This window comes from Stenella coeruleoalba, assembly GCF_951394435.1.
Source record: "Stenella coeruleoalba genome assembly, chromosome: X".
Lineage (NCBI taxonomy): Eukaryota > Metazoa > Chordata > Mammalia > Artiodactyla > Delphinidae > Stenella > Stenella coeruleoalba.
The window spans coordinates 62,256,018-62,279,811 of record NC_137152.1 but is presented as its reverse complement, the minus strand read 5'-3'; the positions used below and the strand labels follow the sequence as shown (position 1 = coordinate 62,279,811).

The 23,794-nt window shown below is 35.7% G+C and overlaps 1 protein-coding gene across 8 annotated transcripts in view; it reads left to right on the top strand.

Annotated features, from left to right (window-relative positions):
- Positions 1–10,311: 10,311 nt before the first annotated feature.
- The window catches only part of LOC307180840 (charged multivesicular body protein 1B2-like), a 69,229-nt gene continuing 55,746 nt past the window's right edge, over positions 10,312–23,794 (top strand). For 5 of the 8 annotated variants that reach the window (XR_013825794.1, XM_079911363.1, XM_079911357.1 and 2 more), the window contains exons 1-2: positions 10,495–11,571; positions 12,981–13,161. Coding sequence is in view for 2 of the 8 variants with exons in the window: in XM_079911364.1 (XP_079767490.1) it covers positions 10,431–10,446 (16 nt within the window). In the remaining 6 variants the exon portion in view is untranslated. Of the gene's footprint in view, positions 10,447–10,494; positions 11,572–12,980; positions 13,162–23,794 lie in introns of those variants that run through there. The other 3 variants (XM_079911364.1, XM_079911362.1, XM_079911360.1) reach the window with 2 other exon arrangements.

Sequence of the window (23,794 nt, the reverse complement as noted above, 5' to 3'; positions counted from 1 at the left end):
TATAACCCCTCTTTTTTCCTCTAATTTATAAATTTGTGTCTCTTTAAACTTTATCTCTTACCTCCAAATAGTGAACTTCAGTTAGATAGATGTGAAATATTGGATGATTTCTTTTTGACAAAGAATTAAATCTGAAAAACAGAAATAGAAGGTTATTACTTTTTCTGTCTGGATAATTGCCTAGTTCTGATTAAGCTTCAGCTTAGGACCTGACTTAAAAATAAATTCTTATTTTTCTTTACATTCTTATCAGAATTTGTCTTTTAACTGGTTGCCTCTTTTATTCTAGTTTTATCATGGATCAAGTGATACATAAGTATATTTCCCTCTATATGTTCACATGCCTTACCCAATACCCATCTTAGGAAAGTACTATATACATGGAAGTGTTAAGTTTTAGTATATCTCAGCTACAACTGACTAACAATTGTCTTTAAAACCGTGAGGTTCAGAGAGGATGGAAGTATATGACAAACCTTCTAGACCAGAGCTATGCAAATCAAATAGGCACTTAACCTGATATATTTATCCTTTGTAGACTTTTGCCTGATACATTCATCTTGTCCTATAGATAGTCTTTCCTTCTGACTGAATAAGAGCATAATAAAAGCCATTCTGGATCAGACTCAGAGTCCATCCAGCTCAGTATTCTGCTACTGATAATGTCAGCTGTGCAGTGCTGAGCACACAGGAGGCAATCTATTTCATTGAATGGTTCTTGAAATAAGCAGGCATGTCTGGCTTCTAAGGCACCAGTTCCCAAATAAAAGCCAGCTCTTCCACAAAATGCATGCAAATTTAACTCCTTTTTGAATCTTCATTTCTCAGTACATAAAACCTTTTAACATATAAAATAGTACTTCTTTTATTTTAAAATAGCTATTTCTATCCTATGTCCCAGTAATTCCACTTCCAGTATATACCTTAGAGAACTCTTGCAAATGTGTACAGTGAGACACAGTGAGTCACAGCAGCATTGCCTATAATTGAAAGAAAAATGAAAGCAGTCTATTAATGTCCATCAAGAGGGGAATAGATAAATAAAATGTGGCATATTAATATGATGGGTTATTATATATATAAATGTAGATACATCAACACAGATAGATCTCAAAAACAATGCTGAGTAAAAAGTATGGAACCTGGGGGCTTCCCTGGTGTCGCAGTGGTTGAGAGTCCGCCTGCTGATGCAGGGGTCACGGGTTCGTGCCCCGGTCCAGGAAGATCCCACATGCTGTGGAGCAGCTAGGCCCATGAGCCATGGCCGCTGGGCCTGCGCGTGCGGAGCCTGTGCTCCGCAACGGGAGAGGCCACAACAGTGAGAGGCCCGTGTACCGCAAAAAAAAAAAAGTATGGAACCTGGACATATACTATATGTAATATTTATGTAAATTTTAAAAACATATACAAAATATTGTATATTATACATGAATGTATATTTATGCATGTAAAAGGATACACAATACCTCATAAAATAGTTGTCTTCAAGAGGGAGTATAAAGTATAAGATTAGTAAGTGTGGTAAAGGGAGAATTCAACTTCATCTATATTGTTTATTTTATTTTAAAAAGGACTTGAAAGAATTGTGACAAAATCTTGACTGCTGTACATTCTTGGAGGAGGTGGAAACACAGGTGTTTACTATATTATTCTTTATATTTTTTAATTAAAAAATTTCTCATAAAAATAAAATTTCTAAAACTATAAAAAGAATCATTTAATATTAGAAGCATGTTTACTGTTATTTAACTTATTAAAAATAAAAAACAATGACTACTTCCTTCTAACATTGAGTTGGATGAGTCATAGAAAGATCACCTCTTCTTAGTTGCTCAAGATTCTAGAAGCAAATTCATATTTACTCTACCCATACACTCTATGATTGTACACACTGACTCAATCAACATTTACCCATTGTTTCTATACAGAAGAATATTAAAAAGTATATTCTGATCAAAGCCCCTCTGGCACTTGTAACTGTCTTTCTCTAGCCCTTCTCTTGACATTAATTCTTTCTCAAGGAATGGTTAACATAAATGCCTAAATTTTTCCAAGCACCAAAGGCATGCTTTTAAATCAGTCAGTATGGTTTTCTCTTTTGTTTCAGATACTTTCCTTGATGATGTTTACTCTTTGTTGGGGGGGAGGGGTTGTTTTGTTTTGTTTTTGTTTTCTGGTTTTTGTTTGTTTTTTGGCTAGAGAGGACATTACTTAGTTACTATGTCTAACTGTCTGAGAGCCTCTATTCTAACTATTCCAACATTCAAGATAATCTCACAATAAACCTAGGAAATAAATACTATTATCCCTGTTTTTGCAACTGAGGAAATTGACACATAAAGAGGTTAAATAACTTGTCCAAGATAAGCAGCTATTCAGTATAAGATCCAGAAAGTCTGGATCCAAACCCAGCTCTGAATGATTCCAAATGCCTTGCTCTTTCCGCTGCCTCCAAAGTGAAAAATTTTGCAATGATTTAAAAATCCTTTCCTGGGTATAAATTTTACTAATTATAGTAAAATGGTTTGAAACTTAGAGATGTTATGTTGCTTTGATCTTGCTATGGTTATTCCTGAAAAAGAGTAAGCGTAAAGATGTTTTTGTTGCTGTCATTGTGTGTCTATCAGTTTAATATAAAGGCAGTACTAGATCATTCTAGAGCTAGAGCAGTGGTTCTTAACTGGAGGTGATTTTTATCCTCTAGAGGATATTTGGCAATCTCTGGAGACATTTTTGGTTGTCACAGGTTGAGGGGCAGGGGCTTACTGGCATCTAAGGGGTAGAGGCCAGGGATACTACTAAACATCCTACAACATGTAGGACAGCCCCTAAAACCAAATAATTGACCAGACCAAAATGTTTATAGTGCTGGTTGAGAAACCTTGATCTAGAGGTAAGAACAGTGGACCACACTATAGCTGATTTTGAAGAAAATAAAATTCAAAAATCAAAGAATATAAGTACTAAAATATAGAGGACTTGAAAAATGTACAAAGCATGCTAACTCTGTTTTAAACAATCACTAGATAAATTTCTAAAACCAGGGGAAGGACTTTGACAGAATTTTGACTTGAGATTCCAAAACTGATCTGGGATGAAAAGTAGTAAGAAAGTAATACTAAATAAAAGTAGTATCTGGAGCTAAGTGTATAGGTTCTGTGGCCAGTAAAATGGGGTACAGGAGTAGAGGATAGTCTTTTAAGAGAGCTAGTATTTTGTTTGTTTGCTTTTTACCTTGCATTCACCTGCTCTTCTGATAAAAGTCTCTTATTTTTGCTTTCTCTTCTTTTAAGAGTTTTTTTCAAACAGCTCCTGGATGGTAAAATAATAGAGATAAGGAAAAGCTTTATTAAAAATGAGTTTCTAAGCTTTTCTTCTAAAATCATGAACAAGACAAGGATGCCCACTCTCTCCCCTTCTAGTTAACATAGTACTGGAAGTCCTAGTCATAGCAATCAGAAAAGAAAAAGAAATGAAAGGCATCCAAAATGGAAGGGAATAAGTAAAACTGTCACTATTTGCAGATGACATAATACTATATATAGAAAACCCTAAAATCTCCACCAAGAAACTACTAGAACTAATAAGTGAATTCAGTAAAGTTGCAGGATACAAGATTATTATACAGAAATCTGTTGCTTTTGTATACACTAATAATGAACTATCAGAAAGAGGAAGCAAGAAAACAATCCCATTTAAAATTGCATCAAAAAGAAAAAAAAACCTAGGAATAAACTTAACCAAGGAGGTGAAAGACCTACACTCTAAACACTATAAGACATTGAAGGAACTTGAAGATGATACAAAGAAATGAAAAGATATCCTGTGTTCATGGACTGGAAGAATTATTATTATTAAAAGGTCCATACTACCCAAAGCAATTTACAGATTTAAGGCAAGTCCTTTCAAAATACCCATGACATTTTTTCACAGAATTAGAACAGATAATCCTAAAATTCATATAGAACCACAAAGGACCCTGAATAGCCAAAGCAATCTTGAGAAAAAAGCACAAAACTGGAAGTATTACGCCCCTGAATTCATTCTATACAACAAATCTACAGTAGTCAAAACAGCATGGTACTGGCACGAAAGCAAACACATAGATCAATGGAACAAAACAGACAGCCCAGAAATAAACCCAGGCACTTTTGGTCAATTATTTACAACAAAGGAGGCAAGAATATACAATGGAGAAAAGACAGTCTCTTCAATAAGTGGTGCTGGGAGAAGTGGACAGCTATATGTAAAACAATGAAATTAGAAAATTTTCTCAAACCATATAAAAGTAAACTCAAAATGGATTTAAGACCTAAACGTAAGACCAGAAACCATAAAATTCCTAGAAGAAAACATAGGCACTACACTCTTTGACATAATTCTTGGGAATATTTTTTTGGATCTGTCACCTAAGGAAAGGGACACAAAAGCAAAAATAAACAAATGGGACCTAATTAAACTTAAAGTCTATTGCACAGCAAAGGAAACCATCAAGAAAATGAAATGACAGCTTACTGAATGGGAGAAAATATTTGCAATTGATATGTCTGATAAAGGATTTATATCCAAAATATATAAACAGCTCATACAACTCAACATCAAAAAATAATTAAAAATAGGCAGAGAGCTAAATAGACATTTTTCCCAAAAAACTCATACAGATGTCCAATAGGCACAAGAAAAGATATTCAACAACTCTAATCATCAGGGAAATGCAAATCAAAAAAAAACAATGAAATATCACCTCACACCTGTCAGAATGACTGTCATCAAAAAGATAACAAATAACAAACGTTTGAGAGGATGTGGAGAAAAGAGAACATTAATACACTGTTGATGGGAATGTAAATTGCTTATAGCCACTATGGAAAACAGTATGGACGCTCCTCAAACAACTAAAAATAGAACTACCATATGATCCAGCAATTCCACTCCAGAGTAAATATTTGAAGAAAAGGAAAACAGTAATTCAAAAAGGTATATGTACACCAATGTTCACAGCAGCATTATTTACAATAGCCATGATATGGAAGCAACCTAAGTGTCCATCAACAAATGGATGAAGAAGATATATATATATATATATATATATATATATATATATATATATGCAGTGGAATCTTCAAAACATAAAAAGACTCACAGATACACAGAACAAAGTAGTGGTTAACACTGGGTAGAGGGATGGAGGAAGGGGATTAAGAGGTACAAACTACTATGCATGAAATAAATAAGCTACAAGGGTGTAATGTATAGAACAGGGAATATAGCCAATATTTTATAGTAACATTAATGGAGTATAATATATAAAATGTTGAATCACTTATGTTGTATTTCTGAAACTAATATAAATCAACTATACTTCAATTAAAAAAGAAAAATAAAAAGTTAATTTCTCTGTGAACAGTTACACCTATATTAAAGAATTTCTGAATCATTCAACTCTCAAAACTATTTTGGAATCATCTTAAGTGGAAAGATCTCTAATAAGAGCAAATGCTTTGTTCTTTCTCACAATATCACCCTTTAAGAATCAACTCACTGATTATTCAAGTTTAAAAAGATTTCCTGGCAAAGAGAAATTTTAGTGTTGAGTGCTCTGTTACAATAAAAGTTTCTATAGAAATGTTCTTTCTGATAACTATACATTGCAATCACCAAATATTACCATTTCTTATTAAAATAACAATGAAATAATAGAAATTATCACATATAGAAATGGTAAATATGTGGAGGGATTTTTCCTAATTACCCAAGACTATTTTTTCATTATTTTTCTGTTCACTTAAACCTTACATTCAGATTCTCATCTTGTCTCCTTTTGCTCATCTCTCACTTCCTAATTATAAACTGGATAATTTTTCAGGTCACCTATGGCAGCCACTCAAACCAATTCCTCTTGTCTTTAAACTTCTATTCCCACCTCGTCTTCTATTTGCCTCAGCTAAAAGAGCTTTACCTCGTCTATAGCTCTAATCTCTTTCACCTGCCACTTAAAGAGTGCTAGACCATGAAATTTTGAAAATCAAATAAAACACAGGAGAACAATGAAACCAGCAAGGTGTTCTTTGTCTGCCTAGGAAAATAGTTTTTCCATTATGAACAGGAAAGACCCTCGTTTATACCTTGCTAGGATTTCCAAGAAACTGAATACTCTGCTTATAGAAATTATAAAGACTGCCAGCCAGCTGGAATAATTCTTCATTTTACTCTTATGCTAAATGGGTACTTGAGCTATAGAAAGCAAGGAGAAGTGGTCTTATTCATGATTCTTCCTTGCCAATCTGCTACGTACATTCAAAAGTACTGGATTAGGAATCAAAGGGTCCTGAATTGAATACAGACTCCATTTCCTCAAAACTTGCTCAGGCTGGAGCTTCCCTAGTGGCGCAGTGGTTGGGGGTCCGCCTGCCGATGCGGGAGACGCGGGTTCGTGCCCCGGTTCGGGGAAATCCCGCGTGCCACGGAGCGGCTGAGCCTACGCGTCCGGAGCCTGCGCGTCCGGAACCTGTGTTCCGCGGCGGGAAAAGGCCGCAGCGGTGAGAGGCCCGCGTACGGGAAAAAACAAACAAACAAACAATTGCTTAGGCAAATCATATAATCTCTCTGAGCTTTGTTTTTCTTTTTTTTTTTAATTGGTAAAAAGGATAATAATGCCTGACAGTTTGCCTCAGGTTACTTTAAGTATCAAACGAAATGATGTATAAGAAGCACTTTGTAAACCATGAAGTTCCATCCAAATTGAGTTATTTTAGGCAGAATAATAAGATTTATATTTCTCTATATTAGAATTTTCATTTCCAGTACACAAACAGATGCAAAATATAGACTTCTGAGCCCTGCTACAAACTTATTCTATCAGAATCTATAGAGGTGAGGCCCAACCATCTGTATTTTTAACAAGAACACTAAAGTTTGAGAGGTACTATATAATGCACCATTCTCTTTTCTGATGTATTCCTTTCTTTCTACTTCAAGGAAAGTTTAACTGTCATGTACCATTTAATTTTCTAATCATCTTGAAATTGTTTGCTAAAATATAACAAAAACGTTGTTGAGTTGTCACAAAACAACCTAAATTAAATTTTAAAAATTAAGTAATTTAGATTTCAACTGCAATTGTTTTATAAATGTTTTTAACTTTAAAAAGGAAAGCTTGTTCTTTGTAATACAATGGATTGCAAAATATTTAGAGAACTAAGAATGAAGAATCATGAAAATAACTCAATTTCCTGGGAGAATTATAATTACCACATTAGCTTCATTCATTCTGAAGTTTAACACATTCAATAGCTGCTGAGTTAAGACACTATATTGGTTCTTTACATCTCAATTATCCCAGTAAAAATTCAAGATCTCTTAAAACACACCTAAGTTTCAATAGGTGAATTTTACCATATCTGAGTTTATCAATATGTGACTTATTTTGTTTCAGTTAAACCTTCTTATTTAGAGTTAACTAAGTCCCAAAAGAACAGTTTGGGAGGTCCTATACCTATCATCTTTATCACTATAGCCCTGTTCTAAGAGTGAAAGAAGAAAAAGGTAGTTGCCTATCTAGGTTAGACAGGGTAGGTGGTATTACTAAATCTGGTAGAGTGGAAGAAACAAAGCCAATATCTAAGATAACCCAAAACAACAGGAAATATGACTAAATGCAATGAACAATGAATGAATAATTGTGCCTAGGGTGAGAGAGTAAAATTATATTTTAAAGACTACATCTGGCTTTAAAAACACTAACCTTAATCATCACTATGATAAACTAAACATTTCCATATTTCATACTAACATGTTTAGGAGACTAAAATAAGTTATTGATCTTAGTGTTTAATCAGAGTATGTGTTAATATAACACCAATATATTCTTAGAGGCTATATTAATGTGGAAACAACCCAAATAACCACCATCAGGAGAATAGATGAATAAATTATGATATATTCATACAGTAGAATACTCTATTTCAGTGAAAATGAATGAACTATGGTTACATGTAGCAACACAAATAAGGAACATTATGATGAGTTACAAAAGCAAGTCAAAGAAGAAAGAAAAAGTTCTGATTTCATTTACACAAAGTTCAAAAACATGCAACACTAAAGAACATATTGTTTAGGGATGCAAATACTATTGGTAAAACTATTAAAAAAACAGAGAAAATATATATAAATTTGAGACAGTAGTTGCCTCGAAAGAGGGAAGGAAAGGAATGTGATTAGGAAAGGAGTACATAAGGGAATTTATAGGGAATGGTAATTTTCTTTTCTCATAATGGGTGATAAGTCACAGGAGGTTGTTGTATTGCTTTTGTTTATTCTGTACTCATGTTTTACAAATATTGTTTTATAGGCATTCAATGTTTAATAAAACAATTAAAATTTGATGTATTTCCTTTCTCTGTAATATATTTGCTCTGTCATAAAACAAGTTTATGATTTTAACAGATTTCAATTCTTTGCTTTCAACAGCAGCAGTTACAACTGAATATGCATACACATTCAATAGTTCTATTACTGTGCCTAAGATCAAAAGAATTATTAAATCTAACTTTAAGAAATAAGATGTCCAAGGAATAATATGAGGGCAATTTTTGGAGTAAAAATTAGTTTAGAACTCATAAAAATAAAAACAACTTCTTAATCTTCTAAGTGGTTAGTAAATCAAAGATATAGGCTATGTATTTTTTTTTTTTTACTTTAGATGGACAGCAATAACAAATTCCTAACTGGACAAATCTCTTCAGATTTTAACTTTACTAAAAACCTGATCCCAACCTAAGAAGTTCTACAATTTGCAAAAATACTTTAAAAACACTTTTTAAAAAAGGCTTATTCTTTTAAAAAAGAATATAACTAAAATACATAAAACTTGGAAATGCTTAAGCTTTAGTGGATTGTTCTGTCAACATGTGGATTTATTGAAAGAGCTGTGTTAACACATATTAAAAACCTAGGGACGAACTTTTTAAAACACTTTTTTTTTTAACTTTTTACCAAAAAAAGAATTCTCAAACTGTGAAATACAGTTAGTTGTTTACCTAGTATGGAAAGTGATGAAACAATAATGAAATCTGTCAACTTTTGTCTGTCTCCATAAAAGTAAATCTTGCATCCCAAATATATACATATGGAGAGATATAAATAAAAATCTTTATACAGTTTCATCTATGGATGTGGTTTACAGATTGTTCTTCCCCAGAACTATACTCAAAAAGGTTTTTCCAGCATTAAGGGTTTTATAATTCGATAAGTCTGAAGCCTACCAATAGTCAACACAAAAGAGTGAAACACTAGCTTTTTGAACCATTTTAGTTTTCAACAGGAAATGATCCTAAAGGTAAAAAGAGGCTTAGCCAATTATTTACTCATTCTTTTCCCCACATATTTAAATATTAACGATAAGAAAAATTTAAACGCCAAGCTTATAAAATTCCTCCATAAGGGTATAATTATTCTAGCTATTTTTCCCCCCAAAGTATTATCTCTGAGCTCTTTCTTGGAATGTCTAAGAGTTTTTAATTGAAATGCAGCGACACCAACGCCAAAGATTCCCTTCCTTCCCATAAATCTAGAGATTCAGCGTCTAATTAATTACCTTTGGATATATTAATAACTCACATATAAATGCTAACCGCTATTTAGTATTTCTATTAACCTCCCGTCCATTAAAGATTTGGTAGTAATTTTCATATTTTACACCATCTATTATAAAATAATAATAAACTATTTATTACGAATATATATTTCACAGCAACTTCACCTCTTAAACCTAGGCTTAACTTTTTTCGTCCTTCCCATCTAACCAAAAACTTTAGGATCATATCCTTTTTAACACTTTAATTGAACCTCACAACTCAAAACTACCAACCCCGCTAATCCCTTATTTCATACGATTATAACTTTTTTTTAAAGTACTTTAAAAGCCCTATACCTTTTTCCTTCATCCGTAAGACAAGCTCTGAGAACAAAAGTGAGGGGTCAAGGATAGTGTGAAATCTGAGGGAAGAGGTGGGGCAGAAGGTTAAAGAGAGTTTGGAGTAGGACAAAAGAAAGAACTAGAAAAGTAAGCTGGGTGACGAAAACCGTTAGGCGCTGGTTAGGCTTGGGTGCAGCTAAGGACACGAAGGGGAGGGGCTTAACCTCTTGCGCTCTAACCCCCAACGCACGGAAGCGACTGCCACACACCCTATCCGCCTCTCAGAGCAGCAGCCATTTTGGCTTTGCCCCAGCTCCGCCCCTCGGACGCGGACGGCTCCATCCCCCCACGCGCACCCCACCCCCGCCTTCTTCGCGCAGAAACAGGAAGTGGGATTGCGGACCTAGGAGCCAGGCCGGCAGCAGCTCAGGACTAGAGTCGCGCTCCGAACGCACTGCAGTCAAATCCTTGCCGCTGCCCCTGGCTGTCGCCTCCCAAGAAAAGTCGTGGGACCATGTCGAATATGGAGAGTATCCTTTCCTTTCTTAAAAGTTGCTGCTAGGGCTTAAAGAGGTGGAAGAGAGGAGGGCCTGGGGCCCTGGAAGGTGCCTGGTGGTGACCTTTTAGGTCTAGTTGAGGAGGGGTGAGGGTTCTGACTCCGATTGGTAGGCTTTGGCAGCTTATTTTGTTTTGTTTGTTGTTGTTTTCCTGGTAGCCGCAAGCATCCTGAATCAGGGGACGTGGGGCTGCTTTGAGAAGATTACTGAACACGAACCCTCCCTTGTTGAAGGCTACTGTCACCTGTTCTTTCAGGGAATTTATCCATTTCTGAAAAATCGAAGGAGAGTGGTGTGGAAGCAGGCGACAGTTTGCCAGAGGTTTGGGGCAGAGGTATAGGTTTTGAATGGGTAACGAGGGCAAATAGTTTTTGTGGAACTTCTTCCTTTTTCTGGATGGAGGTGACTGGTAATGAGTTCTTAATACCAGCCCTCCGAACTAAGTTGATTGCTTGCTTGTTAATAATCTGATTTAGCACGTGAGGAAACTCATAGTTTCCTAAAGCCACAAAAATCCATCAGTTGCACCTGTGTTACCACTTAAGCAATGTGTTCAAGGTTAGGAACCAAGCTGTGTGAAGCTCTGAATTGAAGAAGGATGAGGTGGTTTTTTGCAAGTGAAATACCATCACAGGATTTTCATGTCGCTGTCCTTCTTCCAGAAATTGGCATTACAGAAATAGAGTACTTTGATATCTTGCTATTGAATGAAACTTAGCAAAATAACAAAATTGGGTCATAGAAATTCTCTGATAGCTCATATTGAAACTATTTCCATTCATTAATTTGTAAGTCTGAAATATAGAAAGACATTTGGTGAGAGTATTAAATTATGTAAACTGTACTGAGAATATTGGTAACATATTTGGTGCTGAACTGGCCAAGATAAACCAAGAATAAAATGTGAACCTTTGTGGAGGTGCAGAAATAGGTCATTTCATGAACAGAGTAGATGACTAAAAGGCCCAGTTTAAAGGATATAATTTATAGAAGTGTAGTTGTGTTAGATGATTTTTATTAAAGCACCATCATAAAAGAGCACTGGATTATGAGTCAGAAGATCGATTTCCAATCCCAGTTCTGCCTTTTAAGAAACATGTGAGTTAGAACAACTCATATAGCCTCTGTTATGCAATGTTTACTCATCTGTAAACATACTAACTGACCTGTCAGCCTTATAAAGCTCTTGTGAAGGTAAAATGAAATGTAAGGGCTTACTAAATTACGAAGTTTTGAACATGTTAAGTATTAAGAAGTGGAGTACAATTTGCTATCTTTTTCGCCAGATCTTTTGGAAGGGTTTGAGGTAATAGCTCTAAAACTGCTTTTATTTCCTACTTTAATAATGCAAATTACTTTTGCTCACCTAAAAACCTACTCTATGTGATTTCCAATAATAAGATAGTTACTAATTTTCTTTCACTGAAAAGTGTGTATGCCTGACTATAATTAAAATTAATGGTACTATTATCAGTAGTTTAATACATAACAAAAATGAACTGTAACTACTCTTAAGTCCATCAAAGGAAGTGAGGACTTCATTCATACCGTCTGGCAGTGGTTAGTTCTCTTGGTCCTTTTTTTAGAATCCAGACCTTTTCCTTGGAGTATAGAGGAAGAAAATGACATATGGGCTCAGACCTGTCTTTCATAAATAAATAACTTGAACTGAAACTTGAGTAACATTTATTTGTCACCTATTTGAAATGCAGAAATCTCATTGTTACAGTATGTAAGAAGAATAAATGTGCTAACACAATTGAATTAGCATGGTAATTGTGACTTCTGTCCTTGGGCAGATAGATACACTGAAGTTATGTTGGATTAGATCCAATATCATTTTAAACAACTTGATGGAATACCCAAATTTATTTATTTTTTAAAATTTTTATTACAGTATGTTTGCTTTACAATATCATGTTAGTTTATGCTGTATGGCAATGTGCCTTTTCCTGGGGAAAATATTTGTCGCTGACATCTCTTTCCCTAGGGGATTCTAACCTGAAAAAGGTTGAGAAGCAACGAAGTAGATAATAGGTACTGTAGACATAAGAGTAAAGAAAGGGATGTTGTGAACTGGACTGGTATCATTGTCTCCTTTTGTAGTCACCTAGACAGATGAGACTGTGTTATAGGCAAAAATTGCCAGCTACCTTAAAAATGCTCTCCATTGTGAATGGCTTTACATCCTAAAGCAGAATTACAGATCAGAGTCTCTGAGGCTTTGCTAGTGTTGACAAATGTATTGTGATTTTTTAACCAAGATATTAATAATAGTTCAAATTTTGTTTTTTAAATATCACCTGACAGTAGTCTTACAATGTATGTCCTGGCTTGCTAGTAGAATGTTGTCTTACAAGAAGTATTTTATGTAAGGAATGCTTATCGTTCATCATTTGATGCTATTTGAGGATCAGTTCTGAGCAATTCACTATGAAAGTTAAAATGCAAAAAGAGAAATAAGAGTTGAGCTGGCTTTGAATTCCTTCTTGTTCTTCTATTCACAGTTAATTACCCATCTCTAGGCTTCAGTTTTCACATCTGTACAATGAGGGAAGTTGACAAGCGATCTCTAAGGTTTCTTTCAATTCTGAAGATCTCCCTGAGTTTCTGTGTTCCCAAACTCTACCTCCCAGACATACACAAGGGATGATGAAGATGCTGGGAGCTGAAAAAGAGGAAAGTTGGGTATATAATGCCACTTTTTCTCATCAAATGTATGAATAACCATCTATGGTATGGCACCACTGCTTTATTCTGGAGCAGGCAGGTGCTAGTAGAACATTCTTATTCCTTCCTCTTACCTCCTTTGTTTTCAACCTTTACTTCTATGTAAAGGATTGTAAAATCCTACTGTTGGCACTTGGAATCAAATAGCTTTCTGCCCTACTATGTTGGGATAACTTACTTTCCCTTGGAGTTGCTCCACTGACTTCAGAGAGGTAGGCAGGACGTAAGAGTTCTACTATGAATTTCTGCTAGTAAACTGACTATAACCGTTTTTCTTGAGGAAGCAGATTGAAATCTTAGAGCAAGGTTTCCTTCTGTATGCATATTAAATATGTGGAACCCTAATGATTGTTATTTAAATTTTAAAGCAATAATCTATTAAGGCATAGGTGATTTCTCCCCTTTGCCTGTCAGCAGTGTGATTGCTATTAAATGAAATCACACAGAATGTTTTTTTTTTCCTTTTTAAATTTATTTATTTTTGGCTGTGTTGGGTCTTCGTTGCTGCGTGTGGGCTTTCCCTAGTTGTGGAGAGAGGGGGCTACTCTTTGTTACGGTGCGCGGGCTTCTCATTGCAGTAGCTTCTCGTTGCAGAGCACGGGCTCTAGGCGTGTGGGCTTCAGTAGCTGTGATGTGTGGGCTCAGTAGTTGTGGCTCGCGGGCTCTAGAGCGCAGTCTCAGTAGTTGTGGTGCACTGCCTTAGTTGCTCCGCAGCATGTGGGATATTCCTAGACCAGGGCTCAAACCCGTGTCCCGTGCATTGGCAGGCAGATTCTTAACCACTGCACCACCAGGGAAGCCCAACATAGAATGTTTTAAAGACACATTGGGATTTTTTTATTCCCTGACTAGCTGTATTGCCCAGTTAAGATAGGTGACTTATCTAAATCATGAGGTGGTAATGACAATTTATTGAACATCTACTATGTACCAAACTTTGTGCTGGGGATTTTATATATCATCTCAAAACCTCAAAACAACCCTGGAAGACGGGTGGTAGTGTCCTCATTTTATAGAACAGGCAATTAAAGCTAAGAAAACTACAGAGCTTGTAAGTGTAAAGGATCTGAGCTCGGCTCCAAAGTCTCTGGTGTGTTCACGTTTCCATAGTGCCTCCAGAACTTACAGTGCACTTCAGTTATATTTGATCAAGTCCTAGGGTTATGCAGAGCTACTCTTTCTGTATATTGACATTCCATTTGAGATTTTTGCTTTAAAAAGAGTTTGGAAAACCATGAATCAACACAATCACTTTAGGGAGGACCTAGCTTAGATTTTCTCGAAGGCAAGTCTATTCATAGATATATTTCCTATTAAGAGGTACACCTGGGCTTCCCTGGTGGCACAGTGGTTGAGAGTCCGGCTGCCGATGCAGGGGACACGGGTTCATGCCCCGGTCCGGGAAGATCCCACATGCTGCAGAGCGGCTGGGCCCGTGAGCCATGGCCGCTGAGCCTGTGCGTGCGGAGCCTGTGCTCCGCAACGGGAGAGGCCACAGCAGTGAGAGGCCCGCGTTCTGCAAAAAAAAAAAAAAAAAGAAAGAGGTACACCTGTATGATGTAATGTTTTAAATTTTAATTTTATAGAGTTAGAAGGTAGGGAATACTACTTTCTGAAAATTTGAAATAATTGTTCAGATGATTCATTGATTTTACTTATTTATCAATCCCAAGGGCTAAGTGAGTTAGTGTTTTCCTTTTGCATGGATTTTGGCAGGAGGAGGGAAATCTACTGCCATTAATGGAGATCTTTGAGACCAATTTTTCAGAGTCAGTGTTTATGTTAGCAAAAAAGCAAGCATGGTGGTGTATAATAAACCTCATAGTGGTTAAGAGGAAGATGGTAGGGAGGGGAGGAAGAAGGTACACTGGGCAAAGGAGCTGTATGTGAAGACACAGAGTCAGGTAACTGGTGGAGGCCATCATCACTGAAGCACAAGTTGCTGGAGCCTGGGATTACCCAAGATCTAGTTTAGGGCCTTATGCATTATTCTATACATGTTAATATGTATTACTGTTCAGCCTTCTAAACCTTCAATCCATCAAAAATAAAGTATTTCAGTCATTGTCTTTTCAGTTGGCAAAGAAAAATAAATACTGTCTTAATAGCAACCACTTTGCCAAATTGAATTTATGATTAGTCAGTGAAGGAGATTATTCTGCCAGTTTTATTTTTTCCAAATAGAAAAATACTCCAAGGATTTACAGCTTACTAAAATATCTAAAATATTTCACAGTATATCAACTCTGGTTCATAGTTCAATTTAGTGGTTGAATCAACGCCATTATTTTCCACATTAGCAATAGAGGATATTCACTTATTGTAGTGTATACAGAAGGTGATTATTTGAATAGCAGGCACCTGAATTTAAGAATCGCCTACCCTGGTTGTAGAAGGTACCCGAGAGTTAGAGGCAAGGTTTTAGACGGAGGAGTGTTTTGATTTCTGGCCTAGGACAAAAGATACATCATCAGAAAAACACTGGTTTTACAGGTTGCCTGGGATACATAGACACATATGAATATATTTGGCAGGGGTGGTAGTCTAAGATATGTAGTCCACCTCTATGGAATCATGTGCTTTACACTACATTTATGAGTCAAAATGGGAAAAATAAGAAGAGACCATGTAAAAAGTATTTTCCAAAACCAAATATCTTCAATTTTAAAAGCCGTCCTTTATTGTGAGACTCTCCTTCCTACATTTTTGGTGCTGCTCTATTCTTTCTGTTAATTATACCAGTCCAAGGATTTTTAAAAAAGTCTGGAATCTGCTATGACATTGGTTTTCTCACTCTTAGCCACAGAGCCCTTTTTTTTCCTGAATGGAATCATGTAGAATCCTAATATACTACAGAAATAAACATCATTGTATTAGTGTAAACTTATTCATAAGCTTATATGTGTAATTGAGTCCTCTTGCCCAACATCAGTGATGCTTTTTCCCCAGTATATCAGGTACCATTGCAAAACATTTTTTCTACTATTCATTTACTTAAAACTATTGAGTACTTCTGTTAATCACTGCACTAAGCTGATGGTATAAGGATAATTAGGGTTCATCCATATTCTCAGGGTGTCCATAGTCTAGTTAAAGAAGTAGACATGTAAACAAAGAATTATAATGAAATACAGAAAAGTACATCATATATAAAGTAACATGGGAATACAGAGTAAGTAGCTACTGACACTGTAAATTTCAAATTAGTGTTTCCACAGAGTATACTTAAAATTTAGGACCAGAATGTTTGAAGACAGCCTTGGAGAAGAGCTATTTTATATTAAATTTATATCAAGCACAAACAGGTTCAGTGTATCCAAGTTATAATACTACTACACATTCCTAACAGTGTTGTCCATATACCAGTATTATTTAATACATGCTTTTGGGTTTTTTTCTTTTAATTTTCAAGCAACCCTCTTTTTTAAATTGCAAGGATACCATCTCATGGAATAGGACTATAGACTCCTAATCTAACCTTTTATTTGAAATGAATTTTTTACAAAAATCATGTAACTTTAATCCTCACCTCCCCAAGAGCAAGTACAAAAAAGAATAAAAGACCAGTTACCTGCCACTGGGCTTAAGAAATAAAACATTACCAACTCATCTCTTATTTCCCCACCAAAGGCAACCACTGTCTAAAAGTTCATATTTATCATTTCCATGCATTTGTTTATATTTGACCACATACGTATACATTCTTAGGATATAATTAATGCCTTGCATATTTTCCAATTTTATGTGTGTGGTATAATGTTTTCTTTTTTATTCAAGATGGTTCTTCAGATTCATTCATTATGTCATTTTCACTTTCACCTCTATGTAGTTTTTTTTTTTAACATCTGTACTTTTTTTTTTTAAACATCTTATTGGAGTATAATTGCTTTATTGTAGAAATATCATACAATTTATCCATTCTATTTAGTGATGAACATTTAGGTTGTTTCCATGGTTTTCTGTCATTATAAACAATACTGCTATGATCACTTGTACATATTTGCTGTGTCAGCTGGGGACAGTTTCTCTATGGTATATACCTAGGAGTGGGATTACTGGGTTGGAGACTATGGGTATTTTCAAGTAATGATTTTTTGATGATTTCCATTGTAATCTATATACCTTTTATTTTTCTTATCATGCTTGGTAGGACTCCAGAACAATGCTTAATTTAAAAAAATATGTGTGTGTGTGTATGTATGTGTGTGTGTATATATATATATATATATATATATATATATATATATATCATGATCACTTTCTTGTTACAGTCATCTCTGGGTATCTGCAGGGGATTGGTTCCAACACCCCCCTCCCCTCACAGATACCCAGATCTGCAGATATGCAGATCTCTTAGTTGGGCCTCTATTTGCAGATGCAAACCCATGGATACAGAGGGATGACTGTACTGATTTTAAAAGGAATTCTAATTATTCACTGTTAAGGATGATGATTGCTCGAGGTTTTGTTTTTGTTTTCATGTGAAATTTTTTTAACATCTTTATCGGAGCATAATTGCTTTACAGTGGTGTGTTAGTTTCCACTTTATAACAAAGTGAATCAGTTATACATATACATATGTTCCCATATCTCTTCCCTCTTGCGTCTCCCTCCCTCCCACCCTCCCTATCCCACCCCTCAAGGTGGTCACAAAGCACCTAGCTGATCTCCCTGTGCTATGCGGCTGCTTCCCACTAGCTATCTATTTTACGTTTGGTAGTGTATATATGTCCATGCCACTCTCTCACTTTGTCACAGCTTACCCTTCCCCCTCCCCATATCCTCAAGTCCATGCTCTAGTAGGTCTGTGTCTTTATTCCCGTCTTACCCCTAGGTTCTTCATGACATTTTTTTTCTTAGATTCTATATATATATACGTGTTAGCATACGGTATTTGTTTTTCTCTTTCTGACTTACTTCACTCTGTATGACAGACTCTAGGTCCATCCACCTCACCACAAATAACTCAATTTCGTTTCTTTTTATGGCTAAGTAATATTCCATTGTATATGTGCCACATCTTTATCCATTCATTTGTTGATGGACACTTAGGTTGCTTCCATGTCCTGGCTATTGTAAATAGAGCTGCAATGAACATTTTGGTACATGACTCTGTTTGAATTATGGTTTGCTCAGCGTATATGCCCAGTAGTGGGATTGCTGGGTCGTATGGTAGTTCTATTTGTAGTTTTTTAAGGAACCTCCATAGTGTTCTCCATAGTGGCTGTATCAATTTACATTCCCACCAACAGTGCAAGAGTGTTCCCTTTTCTCCACAGCCTCTCCAGCATTTATTGTTTGTAGATTGTTTGATGATGGCCATTCTGACCAGTGTGAGATGATATCTCATTGTAGTTTTGATTTGCATTTCTCTAATGATTAATGATGTTGAGCATTCTTTCATGTGTTTGTTGGCAATCTGTATATCTTCTTTGGAGAAATGTCTGTTTAGGTCTTCTGCCCATTTTTGGATTGGGTTGTTTGTTTTTTTGATATTGAGCTACATGAGCTGCTTGTAAAGTTTGAAGATTAATCCTTTGTCAGTTGCTTCATTTGCAAATATTTTCTCCCATTCTGAAGGTTGTCTTTTGGTCTTTATGGTTTCCTTTGCTGTGCAAAAGCTCTTAACTTTCATTAGGTCCCATTTGTTTATTTTTGTTTTTATTTCCATTTCTCTAGGAGGTGGGTCAAGAAGTATCTTGCTGTGATTTATGTCATAGAGTGTTCTGCCTATGTTTTCCTCTAAGAGTTTGATAGTGTCTGGCCTTACATTTAGGTCTTTAATCCATTTTGAGTTTATTTTTATGTATGGAGTTAGGGAGTGTTCTAAGTTCATTATTCTTTTACATATAGCTGTCCTGTTTTCCCAGCACCACTTATTGAAGAGGCTGTCTTTTCTCCTTTGTATATTCTTGCCTCCTTTATCAAAGATAAGGTGACCATATGTGTGTGGGTTAATCTCTGGGCTTTCTATCCTGTTCCATTGATCTATATTTCTGTTTTTGTGCCAGTACCATACTGTCTTGATTACTGTAGCTTTGTAGTATAGTCAGAAATCCAGGAGCCTGATTCCTCTGACTCTGTTTTTCTTTCTCAAGATTGCTTTGGCTATTCAGGTTCTTTTGTGTTTCCATATGAATTGTAAGATATTTTATTCTAATTCTGTGAAGAATGCCATAAGTAGTTTGATAGGTATTGCATTGAATCTGTAGATTGCTTTGTGTAGTATAGTCATTTTCAAAATATTGATTCTTCCAATCCAAGAACATGGTATATGTCTCCATCTGTTTATGTCATCTTTGATTACTTTCATCAGTGCTTTATAGTTTTCTGAGTACCAGTCTTTCACCTCCTTAGGCAGGTTTGTTCCTAGGTATTTTATTCTTTTTGTTACAGTGGTAAATGGGAGTGTTTCCTTAATTTCTCTATGTGTTTTTTTCATTGTTGGTGTATAGGAATGCCAGAGACTTCTGTGCATTAATTTTGTATCCTGCAATCTTACCAAATGCATTGATTAGATCTAGTAGTTTTCTGGTGACATCTTTAGGATTTTCTATGCATATTATCATGTCATTGGCAAACAGTGACAGTTGTACTTCTTCTTTTCCAATTTGTATTCCTTTTATTTCTTTTTCTTCTGTGATTGCTGTGCCAGGACTTCCAAAACTATGAATAAGAGTGGTGAGAGTGGACATCTTTGTCTTTTTCCTGATCTTAGTGGAAATGCTTTCAATTTTTCACCATTGTGTTTGATGCTTGCTGTGGGTTTGTCATATATGGCCTTTATTATGTTGAGGTATGTTCCCTCTATGCCCATTTTCTGGAGAATTTCTATCATGAATGGGTGTTGAATTTTGTCAAAAGCTGTTTTGCATCTATTGAGAAGATCCTATGGTTTTTTTCCCTTAATTTATCAATGTGGTGTATCACATTGTTTGATTTGTATATATTGAAGAATCCTTGCATCCCTGGGTTAAATCCCACTTGATCATGGTTTTTGATCCTTTTTATGTGCTGTTTGATTCTGTTTGCTAGTGTTATGTTGAGGATTTTTGCATCTATATTCATCAGTGATATTGGTCTATAATTTTCTTTTTTTGTGGTATCTTTTTCTGCTTTGGTATCAGGGTGACGGGGGCTTTGTAGAATGAATTTGGCAGTGTTTCTCCCTCTGCAGTTTTTTGGAAGAGTTTGAGAAGGATCGGTGTTAGCTCTTCTCTAAATGTTTGATAGAATTCACCTGTGAAGCCATCTGGTCCTGGACTTTTGTTTGTTGGAAGATTTTTAATTACGGTTTCAATTTCATTACTTGTGATAGGTCTGTTTATATTATCTAATTCTTCCTTGTTCAGTCTTGGAAAATTGTACCTTTCCAAGAATGTGTCTATTTCTTCATGGTTGTCCATTTTACTGGCATATAGTTGTTTGTAGTAGTCTCTTATAATCCGTTGTATTTCTGCAGTGTCAGTTGTGATTTCTCCTTTTTCATTTCTAACTTTATTGATTTGCCTCCCCTCCCTTTTTTTCTTGATCAGTCTGGCTAAGGGTTTACCAATTTTGTTTATCTTCTCAAAGAACCAGCTTTTAGTTTCATTGATCTTTGCTATTGTTTTCTTATTATTTCATTTATTTTTGCTCTGTTCTTTATGATTTCTTTCCTTCTACTGTTTTTGGGTTTTCTTTGTTCTTCTTTCTCTAGTTGCTTTTAGTGTAGGGCTAGATTGTTTATTTGAGATTTTTCTTGTTTCTTGAGGTGAGATTGAATTGCTATAAACTTTCCTCCTAGAAATGCTTTTACTGCATCCCATAGGTTTTGGGTCATTGTGTTTTCATTGTCAATTTTTTCTATGAATTTTTAAAATTTCTTCTTTGATTTCTTCAGTGACCTCTTGGTTATTTAGTAGTGCACTGTTTAGCCTCCTTGTATTTGTTTTTTACAATTTTTTTCCTGTAATTGATTTCCAATCTTATAGCGTTGTGGTCAAAAAACATGCTTGATACGATTTCAATTTTCTTAAATTTTTTGAGGATTGATTTGTGACCCAAGATGTGATCTATCCTGGAGAATGTTTCGTGTGCACTTGAGAAGAAAGTGTATTCTGCCACTTTGGGGTGGAATGTTCTATAAATATCAATAAGATCTATCTTGTCTATTGTGTCATTTAAAGCTTGAGTTTCCTTATTTATTTTCTGTTTGGATGATCTGTCCATTGTTAAAGTCCTCTACTGTTATTGTGTTACTGTCGATTTCTCCTTTCATGGTTGTTAGCATTTGCCTTATGTATTGAGGTGATCCTGTGTTGGGTGCATAAACATTTATAATTGTTTTGTCGTCTTCTTGGATTGTTCCTTTGATCATTATGTACTGTCCCTCCTTATCTTTTGTAACAGTCTTTATTTTAAAGTCTATTTTATCTGATATGAGTATTGCTATTCCAGCTTTCTTTTGATTTCCATTTGCATGGAATATCTTTTTCCATCCCTTCACTTTCAGTCTGTATATGTCCCTAGGTCTGAAATGGGTCTGTTGTAGACAACATATATATGGGTCTTGTTTTTGTATCCATTCAGCCAGTCTGTGTCTTTTGGCTGGGGCATTTAATCCATTTACAGTCAAGGTTATTATCGATATGTATGTTCCTATGACCACTTTCTTAATTGTTTTGGGTTTGTTTTTGTGAGTCTTTTTCTTCTCTTGTGTTTCCTGCTTCAAGAAGTTTCTTTAGCATTTGTTGTAAAGCTGGTTTGGTGGTGCTGAATTCTCTTAGCTTTTGCTTGTCTGAAAAGCTTTTGAATTCTTTATTGAATCTGAATGAGATCCTTGCTGGGTAGAGTAATCTTGGTTGTAGGTTTTTCTCTTTCATCACTTTAAGTATATCCTGCCACCCCTTCTGGCCTGCAGTTTCCACTGAAAAATCAGCTGATAACCTTATGGGGATTCCTTTATATGTTATTTTTTGTTTTTCCCTTGCTGCTTTTAATATTTTTTCTTTGAATTTAATTTTTGTTAATATGATTAATATGCGTCTTGGTGTGTTTTTCCTTGGGTTCATCCTGTATGGGACATCCTGTATGGGACTTGGGTGACTATTTCCTTTCCCATGTTAGGAACGTTTTCAACTATAATCTCCTCAAATATTTTCTCAGACCTTTTCTTTTTCTCTTTGTCTTCTGGGACCCCTATAATTCAAATGTTGTTGCGTTTAGTGTTGTCCCAGAGATGTCTGAGCTTGTTCTGGATTCTTTTCATTCTTTTTTCTTTATTCTGCTCCTCAGCAGTTATTTCCACCATTTTGTCTTCCAGCTCACTTATTCATCCTTCTGCCTCAGTTATTCTGTTATTGATTCCTTCTAGTGTATTTTTCATTTCAGTTATTGTGTTGTTCATCTATGTTTGTTCTTTAGTTCTTCTAGATCTTTGTTAAACATTTCTTGTATTTTCTCAATCTGTACTTCCATTCTGTTACTGAGATTCTGGATGATTTTTACTATCATTACTCTGAATTCTTTTTCAGGTAGATTGCCCATTTCCTCTTCATTTATTTGGTCTTGTAGATTTTTACCTTGCTTCTTCATCTGTGGCATATTTTTTGCCATCTTATTTTTTTTTTTGAGTGAAATTGTGCTGCTATTTTACTGGTTGTTTGGCCTGAGGCTCCCAACACTGGAGTTTGTAGGCTACTGGGTAGACCTGAGATGGGTCTTGGTGCTGAGATGGGGAGCTCTGTGCGACCTCACTCCTGTGAATATTCCCTGGGGTCTGAAGTTCTCTGTTAGTCCAGTGTTTCAGACTTGGAGCTCCCACCGCAGTAGCTTCTGCCTAACCCCAGGCTTGCGAACCAAGATCCTGCAAACTGGTTCACTCTGGGGTTCCTCCTGTCTCCTTGGGCATTAGAATATACCACCAGCGGCCGGCAGGCTCCCTAGTTGTGGGGGGACGCTAACTCCACATCTTCCCACACCACCATCTTGACTCTGCCTCTCTGGATTGATTTTTATATGTTCTGCTTGCGATTGTTTGTTTGTTTGATTTTTTGTTTATTTGTGCTTCTTGAGTCTAAAGATTTTATTCTCATCAGTTATGGAAGACTCTCAAGTATTATCTCTTTGAATGTAACATTTTGCACATTGTCTTTATTATATCTTTGTGGTATTGCAGATATTAGACCTTTTTATTCTGTTTTCTTTATTTCTTGTCCTCTCTTTCATATTAACCTTATTTTTTCACTCTAATCTTAATTCAGATCTATAGTCAGTTTGCTAATTTTTTTTTTTTGCTGTATGTGGGCCTCTCCAGTTTGCTAATTTTCTCCTCAGCTTTGTCTAATTTTCTTTTATCTAGTTTACTCCACCCCCAGCTGTGAGCCAAGGCCCATAATGACAGTTAACCTTGTCATCTCATCTTCCTTTGCCAGCTGATAAGACTTCTTTCTGTGACACCCTTATGCTAATGTTGTAGCCTTCAAGGTTTTAGGTTTATTCAGAAAATTAAGTTCCAGCGTCTCATCTCATGGGCTCCATAGGGGACTTTGTCTTCAGGGGCTTCAGTGCTTACCTACTACTAATATTTACTTCTTCCTCCTTGTTTCTG